Source organism: Neopelma chrysocephalum, unplaced genomic scaffold, assembly GCF_003984885.1.
Source record: "Neopelma chrysocephalum unplaced genomic scaffold, ASM398488v2 Primary Assembly neopelma1_22b, whole genome shotgun sequence".
Lineage (NCBI taxonomy): Eukaryota > Metazoa > Chordata > Aves > Passeriformes > Pipridae > Neopelma > Neopelma chrysocephalum.
Genome location: NW_020897690.1, coordinates 16,509,788 through 16,524,277, shown reverse-complemented (window position 1 = coordinate 16,524,277; position 14,490 = coordinate 16,509,788). Strand labels below are relative to the sequence as shown.

The 14,490-nt window shown below is 35.5% G+C and overlaps 1 protein-coding gene across 1 annotated transcript in view; it reads left to right on the top strand.

The window, feature by feature from the left end:
- ABCA13 (ATP binding cassette subfamily A member 13) overlaps positions 1 to 14,490 on the top strand; it is a 168,444-nt gene that overhangs the window by 34,263 nt on the left and 119,691 nt on the right. Inside the window, exons 15-20 of the mRNA XM_027682847.1 lie at positions 801 to 877; positions 1,421 to 1,542; positions 4,153 to 4,347; positions 6,196 to 6,360; positions 11,051 to 11,228; positions 13,386 to 13,525. Coding sequence (XP_027538648.1) covers positions 801 to 877; positions 1,421 to 1,542; positions 4,153 to 4,347; positions 6,196 to 6,360; positions 11,051 to 11,228; positions 13,386 to 13,525 — 877 coding nt within the window. The remainder of the gene's footprint in view (positions 1 to 800; positions 878 to 1,420; positions 1,543 to 4,152; positions 4,348 to 6,195; positions 6,361 to 11,050; positions 11,229 to 13,385; positions 13,526 to 14,490) is intronic.

Genomic DNA, 14,490 nt, shown 5'->3' with positions numbered 1-14,490 from the left:
AGCTGTTTTGATATGGCTTGTCCTCTCAGTAGCTGGATATCTTTTTGCAAAACGGAAAGCATTCGCATCAGTTCAGCAGTTCAAACTGACAGAAACATGGGATAGTGTTTGTAAACTGATGGGATTGAACTCCAAATAACTTCTGATATTTTCTATTCACTTGAAGAAAAATAGTAAATGAATAAAGCTGCTACTATAGAGTATTTCGAACCTGCTATTGCCTAGAACCGGTCATTGTTATAGATGTTGCTATACTGATTTGACTGTTGGGTTGTTTTCATAAAGAGCTTGAATTGTGTCTGTGAATTACAGTAATAATACAGAAGAACTTGAGCTTAGATGCTGCTCTAAGCCATGGACTAATGTTCAGTTTTTGAAGAATAAATAATATCTGATGTGTGCATACTCTTTCTTACTTAAATTATAATTAGATAGACTTCATTCATCCCGAACTGCAGTGATTTGTATCTCTAGGTTTTAAAAATGTGTGTTCAGTAAGAAACCTGGGGGTGAGACTGCTGAATCTGTCGTTCAACATAAACTACTGTTTACTAAAGCCCTTAGCCATTATGGGAAGATGCTACATTTGCAGTCTCATCTAGTCACAGAATATAAATAATCTCTGCACCATATAAATACAGTGTGAGAAAGTTTGTAGAGGTGCTAGTGTGTGCACACAGAGAATAATGTGACCTTTTTGCCTCATTTAGTGGCCGTTTCATTATTCATGTTAGTCTTTACGCATAGAAATGCCAATGACTTAGTTCTGATAACTTGTGAAATTAAACCTGTCATTTCAGGTTGGCTGAAAATTTGGAGCTACAGTTGTCAGAAAATCCAGCAGCTGCTCTTCTCAGCAATTTAAATGTCTTGAATGGTGGGTTCCAGTTTTCTTCACTTTTTTGTAAATTACTGTTATGTAATTTTGTAGGACAATAACTGTTTCTTTGTTCTTCAAAATTCAAAGGTACGCTGCCTATGTAGACTACTGACTTAATGCGATATATTTTCATTGTACACATGTGCCCATACATGCACCTTGAGTTGGCACAGGACAGCATAGTACATTCAGCCAGAACATTTCTAGTAAGATGTAGGGATTAATTAGAAAGAAGAGAGGACTTAAATTAGTGGAAGGAGAAAACCAGAGAGGACTAAAAGCTATTATACTAATTTCAGACATTTTTGTAGTACAGGGATGTGGGATAACATGTGCTTTTGTAGAATAACGCAAACAGATGCACAAGCCCTTTAAGTCTGCCAGGAGAGTGACCTTTAAATTTGAAGTAGAAGTGAATCACATGATATGAAGTTTTTGTCCTTTATCACTGTTCACAGTGAATTGAATGAAAAAGATACAATCGTGAGAAACCTAATTAAGCAGGTTTGTACTTGTGGCACTATTTCCCATTTCTTCCAGACGTGAAAGTCAAAGAGTATGTGCAGAATCTTACTCAGCTGAGGCAAGACATTGGTTCTTCTGTCAATATTTCTGAAGAAACTGTCAATACCATCTTGGAAGCCAGTGTCTCTCATTCAAAGGTAAAAGATCAAAAAAGGTGTCAGATTAATAGGTCAACCTATAGCCTAGTGTGCCAGCTGAAACAAAACAGGCCATATTGTTTGTGTGGAATCTTATATTTTCACTTATCATTTCTATGTGAAATATCTATGTGATTTTTAGGACTTAAAAATAATAATGTGATGCATTAAGAGATCAATTTATAGTAGCACTTGTCTTCTGGTCTAAATGGCACTGCTTCGTTACTTTCAGCAGTGTTTTACCCCCTTGTACTGACACAGAATTTGAGCTTTGCTGTCTTAGTATTGCAGAAAAGATGGGAAAAGATGGGATTTTCTGAAGATATCATTTTGTATCTTACCACCTCTACTCCTTGCAGTAGGGGGTTGTCTTCTGCAGTTTTTTTTTATTTCTTTGTGTGTTCCTCACTCTTCTTACACTATATTACCAGTATCTTGGTTTACTTTCACTTTATCTGTTGTCTCTTGAGTATTTTAAGTTTTCTGAGCGAAAGACTGTGTGTTATCATTGCTGTTTTCTGTGACCCCTGTGATCAGTAGAAATCATGAAAAATGCCACCTACTTAGTAGGTTCTCTCTCTGGTTAGTGTTTACATGACTGGTAAGAGTTGTGGGTACATTTGGTGTAAACTCTTCAGGTCAATCAAGCAGCCACTGGGTGTCAGTGATGCTCCACTTGCAGAAGCAGTCGTAAGTCTTTTCATGAAAAGTGCAGCTATTAAAAAGGCAGTTCAGAGCATCATAACTACTTATAGATGATTTGTTCTTCTGCTTCTTTGGCATTGTGACTGCCTTTATTGTTAGCTTGTTATTGTGATACCAGTAAATGGTAATGAGAGAAGTCATCTGAAAGCAATTCAGTTAAATGGGATTCAGTGCACCTTTGATCCTTTGAAATAATAATGCTAATTGACTGAAATGTCAAATTACTTTCCATCCTTACTTTTTGCCAGTCATATAGAGCTTAGATATATACACATCTCACATTCACATATTTATTTAGAATATTTTTTTGCTTTAGTGCTTAAATCCTCCCCCAACCAACTGGAGCATTAAAATGTTTGTGTTTCCTACTGATGTAAGCTGCACAAGTACTTTTTAAAGCCATAATTTAGGCATGCCTGTTATGTTTATGGTCTATATAGCCACTGTCTGATAGCCCTAATGATAGCTGCAGGCCCATTGTAGACCTGTATTTCTGTGACTGTATGCACAATGACTGTGACTGTGCTTGCCTCTGTAATGGTAAGAGTAAGCCTGAGAACTGTTTGTGCTTATTGCATTTACCCATAATTTGTGCCACGATATTGTATGCTGGCCATGCTCGTTGACATGTGATTAAGTGATTTGAAATAGCTCAACACCTGTAAGCTGAAGACTATAAGCATTCATTTACTGACTATAAGAGTTTGGATTAGGTCTGGTACTCACAAAGCTGCAAGGAAAGTTCAGAGAAACTTAACCTAGTGGATAAAACCCAGAATGGGTTACAGCTGCACTGAAATGGTGATATTCATGTTGGGCACGACGAAATAAATTTCAAATTATATAATGCTCAAATTTCCTCCACAGAAGGAAGTCCAGATCAGTATATTCAATATACCATTCCTTGTATGCACACAAAAAAAGTGAATATTTAGATATATAGGAAATCCTTTAGAATCACAAGGGCAAAATTCTGTTCTGGAACAAAATTTGAAAAGTCAAATTATGAGTTGGAAAACAAAATATTCATAGGAATTAAAGAGTTAAATCACATATCCTGACCAATTTTGGCTCCTAATTGGATTTTCTTGTAGATCCTCTCCCTTACTGGATACTGTTACTAGCAAGAGATGCATTCAGTGGAGGCAGTACAGGTAGGTTCTGTCCTAAGCAGGACAATGTAGCCCTGTATGTCGGCTCTTATAGGCTCCTACAAAAACTTGTAAGTTTTCCAGACTTGTTGAGGTTGGGTAGCCAAGAACTCCTGAGATATCTGGACCACAAGCACTCATCTTTTGATGTGACATTTTTGTAAGAAAAAACAAACCATCATTATCCAGGGTTTTATTCTAGTCTCACCTAAGGTCTGCTTAGTCATTTTTTTGTCCCTTCACACACTATGAAATGACATTTCAAAGGACTGTTTAAGTGAGAAATGTGAGTTGGCTCAGAGAGAACATTGTGCCATATAACCATCACCAAGTGTTAATTTTGTGTGTCCTTTGAAATAAGGAAGGACCAAATTGTTTGATTTTAGTGATTCATACACTTGGATTTTGATCTTTAGATGCTGCTGTAACAAAGGTGTATATATCTACTAGAAGGAGTGTGTTCAACATTGTAAATATGCCTGCTTATGGAATGAATGTTCATAGAATGAATGATCTATCTGTGAAGAAATGAAAGTAAATCTTTATAAGAAATATATTTCATCTTTTTATACGTACGTAGAGTATAAAGTAAGAACACACCAATCTGATATAAAGCTGTATAGTTTATTATTTCAGGTCTGTTGGTGACTGCAAATAGTCATGTTACTGTGACAAAAATTTTCACCTTATTGACTACAAAAAAAGATGATGCGGTTCAGGGAGAAAAAATGTTAATACACATACATTCTGATAGGTTTTTTACAGTGCCTTTGTGGTAGCTTTAACTGGAAGATGTGATGAAGAAGTACTTAGCCTGCTGCTAAAGCTGCCTGAAAACAGTAAAACTTCTCTGGTAGTGGAAGAATTATGTTCCTTACCAGCACTGGACTTGTACACCATGTTTGTGCTGATTATACAGAATTTAAACTTACGTCACATCATTTACAAGGTAAGATGGGAAAAAAAGCATTTGGTTCCTATGTTTTTCTTCTGAAGGTGGTGTAAAGAACACAGGTAGATAGACTGATAATTCTATTATTTCTTCATATATTCTTTCTCTGTGGAATTAAACAGTGGACATATGGCATTTTTTGTCTTCATTTAGCTCCACAGAACAAACACAGTTGAAGAATGGGGTTGATAGATGCTACTGCATTCCATTTCATGCTTCCTCAAAGATTATCGCTTAGGAGTTAGTTATGAAAGCTGAAAATACAGGAAGTCAAAGACATAGTTTTATTACTCTTTAGCAGAGTTTGCACTTCATGCAATTAGGTACTTCTTTATGCGTAAGTGTGGAAGACTGAGCTGGCATTATGGGAACTATAACAACCATAAAAGCTCAAATCACAAGAATGACAAAATTATTTTCTAGGAAGAATTCACAGCACTAACTATGCAAAACTCTGTAGCATGCCTGTATTATATGTCGATAATATGTAGAACTATAGATAATCTGGAATCTAGTGTGGGTTTTCAGTGAGATAATGTTTTTACTTATAAGAGCAAAATTACTGAGTGTGATTTCTGATAGTTAAAAACCATTAATTTCAGTTATTTTGGGGTAATTGATTGACAGAACATAAAGTGTTGTAAGTATGAATAGCTGAAGTAAAGTTATGACATCGGGAGAAAGAATATTTTGTTCTAAAACCAGGTTATATTCTGGATGCTGCATGCTCAGTAAAACAGGTCAACTACAGACTTTTAAAATCAAGACCACTTCCCAGAATAGGTAAAGATACTAGAGATAAAAGAAAAGATTTCTACTTCCTGAATTATCTGCAAACCTAGAGGGGAAAAAAAAAGAAGAAAAGAAACCAGTACTTATTCTGATGGGTGTTTGTACTAAACCCTATCGAGACAAGGAATTCCTAGCAAAGAATAAACAATATTGTCAGCTCATCCTAAATTATAATGAAAGTTCTACTAATTTTTTGGCTGAATAAGATTTTTCTACAGTTTCTTCTTCTTTTTTTTTTTTTAACTGTGTAAAAGAAGGTGAAGGCTGAGAAGAAAATTAAACACGGACATTATAATAGCAACTCCAATAAAGGTGCATAAAGTAAAGATAATCAGAAGACGCAACTGAAAGCAGGCGATGAGATAATAGTATTTTTAGTATTTTGCATAGATAGGTAACAATGAATTGTTTTCTGTTATTCTATCAGCTAAATAAACCACAAAAGCAAAGAGAATAGAGAGAAAATCCATAATGCCAAAATTTGCATGGTGGAAATAGCAGTCAATTGAACTTAAGTCAAGTAGAGAATGAAGTGCATGCAATCATTTTGGGTATGCAAAATGCAAAGGCAGGAGCAGTGTGACATGAAAGTTAGTTGCTTTAAGAGTCATATTACACAACAAAAGTGGTTGCTAGACTTAATTTAACTTACAAATTATTTTTGAAATATTAAATTCTTGCATTGAACATCTTTAACCTGGTAAAAGAAAAGTTCTCGTTTACACTGAATTCCAAGGGGACAGAATGTTGCAGATCCCATTAGCATCTTGGGTTGAAGAGCTCTCTTCAGCCTGGCAGGTGTAAACATGTTCTCTGAATTTTAATTAATGATTTGTCATAGACCACTTCTAACATTACCAGGGAACTTTTCTTCAGCTTAATTTGAGAGTGACTAAGAAGTTATAATAAAAGGAGTTTCATTAGACATGGTTTGTAAGAATATTATATAGTCAGTTTTAGAAAAAAGGTAAATAATTTTGATTGTTCCATTGAAAGGTTAAAATTTGTTTCTAACTGGAATTTATGACTGTGATTTTTTCCTTCTTGTCCAAGATCCAGATACCACCCGAGATAGGCAATGTGCTAAATATGTTACTGGATGTGGTTTCTAGTATCAGCTCACTTCTCAATAAAGTCCACCATGTCATGGAAAAGCTTCCAATGTTCCTCCAAGGAATTCAAAATATTGGTGTGTTTGACATCTCTGCATTGCAGCAGGTATGTGTATGGTTTCAATATGCCAAATTAATTCCCATTATGAGGTTCTTAGTTAGGGATATGTGCTTAGTAAGGAGGCACACTAATAGAAATGGTATCCTAGAAAATTGGGAACACTCACAGAAGAGAGTCCACAGACCCTAGGAAGATTCACTTGGTCTCTTTCAAGCACTCTGGTAATTCTGAGACTATTGATGTGTTGTTTCTGTCATCTCTTTTTCTGTTAACTTATGAGATCATAGGCTAAGTTACTACAGTGTTAGTCTACTGATTAACAATAGTGTGTATTATCTGTGATTTGGAGATAGCCACGCCTTTTCTGCTAATGCTGTATTTTTTTATGAGACCATTACTTTGTTTAGAAGAAATAACTTTGCTTTTTTAAAGGATAAGATTTCAAGATAGCAAGTGCAGTTCTTTTATCTGCCATGTGTTTCTGTTTGAGTCATGTAAGGGGTTTGTGTGATAGTTCTGCTCAAAATTCAGAAAAAAAGGGGCATGAGGTGTGAGTGAGGATATTTTCTTTGTCCCTGCTTTTCGGGGCAGTTCTGTATGCACATCTACACAGCTAGCAAAGTGGTGAGCCTAGTATTAAATAAATCAGAAAAAGGATTTCTATTTCTAAGCAGGTTCCAATTCCACAGGAAGACCTTCTGACCCTTATGACATTACCTTATGGGTTTACTATCCTGTGTGGAAACTTGAGGGTTGAATCTGGTTCTAAAATTGCAAACCTCTAAAAGATCCCTCAGTGGTAAACCGAGCAATCTTGTTTATTACTACAGTACAGAGTAAACACTGCCTTAAGGACTATTTTCCTTAGTGATATGAATCTTTTTGAAGATCTTCTAATCTATGTGGTAGAGACATGTTGAAAAATGTTTTTCTGGTGCACATTAGTTTTAGTTTTGAGCCTCTCTTTCTGGGGTAGCTCTTTGGCTGCCATACTGAATGGCGGCTTTCATCAGATGCTTACATCTTTTCTGCTTTCCTGAAACTAGTTCTGTTTGTGTCAGACTTTCTTTCCCACAAATAAAATATTCCTTTCAGACTAAAATCCCAAAGTTGCTTATTTGATAGAAGAATGTTCTCAAAAGGTTTTAAAAAAAATTGCAAAGAAACAAATGGAACAGCAGAGGGCCATCTACTCACAGTTTTAAATTTTGTTTCATGGCCATCCCCACTATCCTGTAATATACCATAGATTTAACCTTGGAATATTTGTCCGTTTTTAGATCTTACCTTTTTTGATCACTCTTTTTGACAAAATCTTTATTTTGTAACATTTTGTTAAATCCCTTTGTCTTGAGAAATTGCTGGTTTTTTGGTCATCTAATAATTTGCTGAGGATTAAAATAATCAGTGTCTATTTCTATTATAATAAATTAGATTTTTGATTTCAAGGACTCTTCTGTCTCTGTAATTTTTTTTCCTTTTTTGGACTGGTAAAAGTTGTTTAGGTATCCTTTCTTTTTCAGATTTCACTGGATTTTTTTCTACTTTCCAATAATATTTTTAATTATTTTTTGCCTCTTTTCTATGGTAGCCAAACTTGTGCCACTGAATAAGTGTTCTACTAAAGTGAAGATATTGCTTATACACTTCCCTCCTTAAATGTTTTCTTCTATTTCCAAAGAGGCTATCTTTCCAGATTTTTGTTTTCCTGGTAACAAAGGGCAAAGTAGTTCAGTGACCTAGAAAGATTACCAAATAAAGAATGCAAGTGTTTTTAAAATAAAAATATGTCAACCTTCAGCACAGAGCAAGACAGATTGACAATTTTGAAGTTAATTTAAAAAAATCAGTTACTTCTGTAGTAAAAGACATAATAAAATGATTGTCAGTTATGCATGTGGATTCCTTTCTGAAAGAAAAAATGAAAATGAAGAAATAACTAATATATATGTAAAATATGAAGTTGAATTGATATGTTACACATGGTATAATAAAAAAATGATGTAAAAACGTTCTATCTGCCAGTCAGTAATAATTGGAATATGGAGCCAAATTCTACTGTTAACAACCTTGAGTGAATGGATAACTCCCTAAGGAAAAACACTGATGATTTCGATCATGATTTTTGCTTGTTTATTTGCTGTTTGAAATTATTCAGTTATATTTCCATGCCTAATTTTTGTAACGCTTGTCACTCATGTCAAGAAGCTGGAGGGGACTTCTTGAGTTGCTGAATGCTGTGAGTTGTGAGAGGTGGCCTCATTCTGTAATCCTTCCACTAACATGAATAAATTCTCTGTTTAACCTATCATTGCTGAGAAGTCTGGACTTCAGCAAAGCCTTTGACACCGTCTCCCATAGCATTCTCCTGGAAAGGCTGGCAGCCCATGGCTTGGACAGGGGCACTCTGTGCTGGGTTAGGAACTGGCTGGAGGGCTGGGCCCAGAGAGTGGTGGTGAATGGTGCTGCATCCATTATTTCCCGGAGCATTATGCCACTCATTCTTGAGTATAAATGATTTTTCTACTTTTCATATAGTGCCATCTAAATTTGATAGGCTTCTGAAAAACTGTTTATTCAAATCATCAATTTTGTTGTTTTTCTTGTGATTCTGTCAATTTCAGGACAATAAAGACTCTTTATGTTTTTTCCCAGAATTAATAATATCTATTTGTCTGCATTTGATTCCTTTAGCCCTTCTGATTCATCAAATTTTGAATTATCTTCAACCTCCTTGTAGTTTTCCGGCAAAATTGCATTAGTTTTTCCCTTTTTAATGTAATGCTTCTGAATGTATTTTAGTTTTATGTGCAAACTGTAGCCCAGTTTGACTTTCAGGTTCTTTTGTTGAATAGCTGATATTTGTATTCCATATGAATTTGTTTTTATTCATAATATTTTTTTAGGTATACAGCTGTTCAGTTAGTTCAGAAGCCTCTGTTCTATGAGGTTTTTGCCTCCATTTGATAATCCAGTTCCAGATAGCCTTTTAATCTTCAATACTAGCTTTCCTCTTCCATGAATTTGTTAGAGTGACTTGCTTGAACGATTACTTTGTAGGAAGCTGGTTGTTTGGATTCATCAGTCTTGATTGCAGTCCTACTTTATGTAGTTTAAAGTAGAACAACTGGATAAAAGATAACTTTTTTTGGTAAACATCCATGCTATATAGTTCTCCTATTTCTTCAAAGCCAAATTTTAGGAAACATATCTTTTTGAGTCAGTGGATATTTTGAGTCAGTAGATTCAGCCTGTTAGTGGCAGCTTACTGCATAAATATTCATTATTTGAATTCCAAGTTATTTTGATTGGAACTGGAATTAATTAGCAAGTTTGTGCTCTTTGACTCAAATAAGCCTCATTTATCCCTCTAGCTCAGATAATCACTAATAAAGATTCAAAACCACTTTTATACAGCATTGTGCATAAAGTTTATTTCTCAAGTGAAATCCTTGCCAGCAGATTCATTCAAGGGCTGTAGATGATGGTTTTATGAAATCTGGATACCATTTATTTACTATGCTCTGTGCTGAAATTGTGTGCTAAAAGTAAGATTTTGGGAGCAGCTAACACTGAGTTTCAAACAACACTTACTAATATTCCTCCAGGATTACTAAAGAAGCACCTGGCACTTCAGTAAATGCATTGATCAGGATAAACTGTTTCTAACAGCTCAATCTCTAAACTGTCTGTGATTAAATCTTTATGTAAAGTGCTGTACTACTTTGAAAATTGACTCTTCTGTTTAAAAGAATCCAGTCATAAAATGCTAATTTATTTCAGTGTTGAATGTGTGTGTTTGACATATCACAATGTTTTTTCTATTTGCCAGTTATGGAGTCTTCAAATGATGTCTGATAGTCTAGTTATGGCTTTCCTGACACGCATCTGCAACAATAATGGGTATGAGGCGAGCCAGTGCACCTCTCAGTTATACTCTAGCAGCACATTGCCTTGCAGTTGCATCCTCTTGGAACTGTGCACCTGTACAGCCTTCCACAGATACCAGTTAAAACCGAGCACATTACTTGAAAAGTGAAGCCGCACAGAGGATGAGGGTGTTGATATTATGTTTTTGTTGGTTTTTTTTTTAATGTAGCAAATGATGGTGCTTAAGTCATAAGAGCAGTCAGATTACTCTCTTTCCTCATTAGATGTATGCTAGTTATGAGCAAATGGCAATAATAAATGCTGGTATGACTCAAGATGCGCAAAAACTAGAAGCACATCTAACAAGTTAAAAGATGTACTTGAAAAATAGGCTTTTAGGGCATGTGCCCTTGAATATTTTTTTTTCTTCTTAGCAACTGTCTTTACTGCAAACATTCATTGCAAAATGGATTTGGTTGTTTCTGCTGCCTTAGTGACACAGGAATAATCTACCAGAAGAGCACACTCTGTGAAAACTAACAATGGAATCAGGGTATCCTTAGCCCAGTTGTCTTGATATTTTCATTCCTTTTCTGCCTAACTGATATATAGAATTTTTCAAAGTTTAATGAACTACTGTCTTTCATTGAGTATCCTGATAATTAAAACTACATTACCTTTCACCATGATAAAGGTGATCAGAAGAACAGAAAAGAGCACAGCAGGCCCTCATTCTTAAAAGCAGTTTCAAGAGCCTAATTTTGTCTATCTCCTTGGGTGCCAATATTGACAGAACACCAGAGCTACTCCCTGAAGCTACTAAAAGCTAGTTTGATTCGTTTGTATTTCTGTTCACTTGTTCTAGTTTTTGCAAGGTGGGCAGTTCAGAAGTTCAGCTGTTGGATCCCTGGAGTCTGTAATCAAGGCAGTGTGTAAAGAAGAATCTTCGTTTTTCAGCAATGCAAACCTGTTCATTGACATGCCCAGAGTCATGGGACTCTTGGAGGACAATATGGCAAAATATGGCATTCCTGAAGACTCAAGTAAGAAAAAATATCAATCACAAGTTGCAGTATGCACTCAGATTTTAGAGAAGTTTTTCCCTCTTAAATAGAAATATTTATATACCAGCTGACATCTTAGTTGACACTGTCACCTTGAACACAAGGCATTGATCAACAGAAGTTTTATGGCTATGAGATAATTGTGGATGAGACAAAAATGATTCTGGTTGTCTTCTATCTTTGCAAATAATAAATAGGAATATTCCTGTCTTTGAGACATATTTATTACAATTTTTAAAGCACTTGTTATTAAAAACATATCTTTGAGATACAAGACTGAGAATGTATCACTCTTTGCTTCTCTTTTGTGAACGCAAACTCTCTATGCAGTAAAATATGCAAACCTTCTGGATAAAATGAGTTTTTTAGTAGCTGATATTTCTATTCTCTTTGTCAAGTGCTCAGAAAAATCTCTTGGCTCTCATATAATTTCATCTTTGCTCTGTTTCCTCAATACACATTTGACTTACCCTGATTAATTTTAATATTGTTAATAACCTTGTTAGTGCCTCAGTGACTCTGTGCAAGAGAAGAATACAGTGATAGAGTGCCACTAGGGAAGATTCTGTTGTCTCTTGGTTTCTACAGCTAGAAATTGCCCCTGGCTGGGCTGGGACCCTTGGGAGGGAGTCAGAGCTCTGCCCTGGCCTTCTCATTTATGTGTGTGGGATATAGTGGTAAGCAAGCAGCTCTGCTTTTTTTTCCTCTCTGAAGAATGAATCTAGCAGGATGGCTGATTAGACAGATTGTTTGGAACTTAGTCTCTTTCAAAGCTCCATAGGCCAGAAGCACTGCTCCTTGATGGTATTTTTTTTGCAAGTTGTCACAGCTCTGGAGTGTTGTGAGACCTTTTATCATAGGACCCTGAAATATCTTTAAAACATCAGTTAGTTTCAGCTTCCTATGAGTGAATTAATACTGTTGCCTATATTTTGCAAATTTACAAATGAGGCAATGGAAAATAAAAATTAAAAAAAAAATTGAGGCCACAGAAATTTGGTTCATACTCCTCCACAGTGATTAACTTGTATGTATTTCGTGTATACCAAACACTTCCTAGTGACTTCCTGAAAATGACAGCAAACTCATATTGGTAAATCTTCTGTACCTTTAGCATATTGATGTTTCTGACTGACTTGCAGCCTCTTAATCCTTTGCTATTATTTAGTAATGATTGTGTTTACTAATGATTGTTTCATTCAAGAAAATAAAAATTTGGGCAAAGAACTGGCTGTTCCTAATGTAACATTTCTGACACTTCTTTAACTTTTGTCAGGAGTTTAAAAGTTTTTGGCCTAGTTTTTTATTATGTAGAATGATTTGTCTTCCTTGAGGAGTTAATGACATTATTCATAGTACTAGAAAAGACACATTTCTAAATCCACTCATAATAAATAATAAAACCCTCAAAACACATAAGCTGGGCATAAAAATCTAAATGCTTCTCATAGGAACCTCCTTGCCTTTACATGAGTACAAATGCAGTGGTAGATCTTGGAAACTATTCCTTACATCCTAGTTTTGAAGGATGTATTGATAGCCCCATGTGATGTAGGAATATGTCTTTTTAATTAAGGAAAGGAAAAGTGAATTGATAGATTTTTCAAATCAAGAAGTTAAGTGTCATGACAATTTTTTTCTGATCTTTTTGATAGGTTCTTCTGATATTATACAAATAGAAAAATCTGTATTTTTGAAGGAATTTGTGTATTCCTACTTCTTTCTTATGTAGGAATACAGAGCTGCAGAACAAGGAAGAGTGTGGAGGGGGGTTCCCTCTGCATTCATTTTGTGGGAAGAGGTTTTGCATATGTCCTTCTGCTCTAAAATGCACTAAAGTAACTTTTAGTATAGATAGGGTTCACAGGCTGCTTTTCACAAACATGAGGAGCTCTTTGGATTCTGATTATTTTTTTCATATTTAGCATTCAGAGTTCTGCATCCTCAGCACTATCATAGACTGTGGTTAAACAATTTCTATTCAGCGACCTATACTGATTGCTTAGTGGCAATTGAATAGTGTTTAGCATGGTGCTGTGGCAGACTCAAAATATGACTCTAGCTTTTGTTTGAATAAAAAAATTGCAGACACCTGTGTTGTCTGTCTTAAATGCAAGTTTGTCTTTCTTTTTGCAGCTCCTTTTTGCTTGAAGCTTTATCAAGAGATTTTGCAGTCTCCTAATGGGGCTTTGCTATGGACTTTCCTGAAACCTTTATTACATGGGAAGTTACTATACAATTCAAATATCAACATGATTGACCTGGTGATAGAGAAGGTGAGTATCAAAAAATCCTACTATTTCTGTTTATTGATTTTGTCTTTGTAATTCATTTTAAAGGTCCGGTTCTTTCAGGGTAGGTAGTAGCAATTGTATAATTGCCTTTCAGAAAATTAGATCCACCTTGCCCTCTGAGGTCTCACCTGTTTCCCACTTTAAGTTTAACGCTTCCCTTAACTTTTATTCTACTTGTTATAGTGATTTCACCTCTGTGTGAAAAGCAGAATTTTGTTCAAAGTCGTTTAAACCTTGTATAGAAAGGTTAAAAAGAACACATTAGGAGAACTGTCACGTGAATCATGCTGAATCAAGGTGTAGGGTTCATGTATTCTAGAGCAGATTTTGCCTTCAACATTTTCTTGTGATGGGAACTCCAATGGGGCAGCATAGAGAGCTGTGGGAAGGGATGCCCCAGGAACAAATGCCTGTTCTGAGGAAGTCACTGAGCTGCATTTCCAAACAAAACCCCAAGATACCTACAGTGCATCCTTCCTGATTATGTTTCTAACACCAGTAGCATGAATGACCAGTCGTAGCTGAGGTGCTGTATGTGTGGATGCTGATGAGTTGGTATCATTCAACAGTTTTTTTGTCTCTGCAGTTCTGGTATGGTCGGTGTTCTGTCTGGAGCGTAATTATTGACAATAACATGTTTCTTCATGACTAACTTAGAGGCACTTCTGCAAAAGAAAGGTTGACTTTTTTAAACTATGCATTAGATTTCTGCGCAAATTTTGCATTGACCTTCCAAAGATATGATATTTATCCTGCAATATTAGTTTTTCAAAACCAGCAATTTGTCTTAATTTAAAATCTGGAAAAAATAATTGCTGTTTGTAAGTGGTGACTTCAGATGTGATGGTAACTATATTCTCTGTAAGTGGACAACTTTGTGGTATTCTGAGTTGTGCTTTAAAAAGATAACAAAAACTCTAAGTCAAAAAGCCCTTTCTTGATAGCAG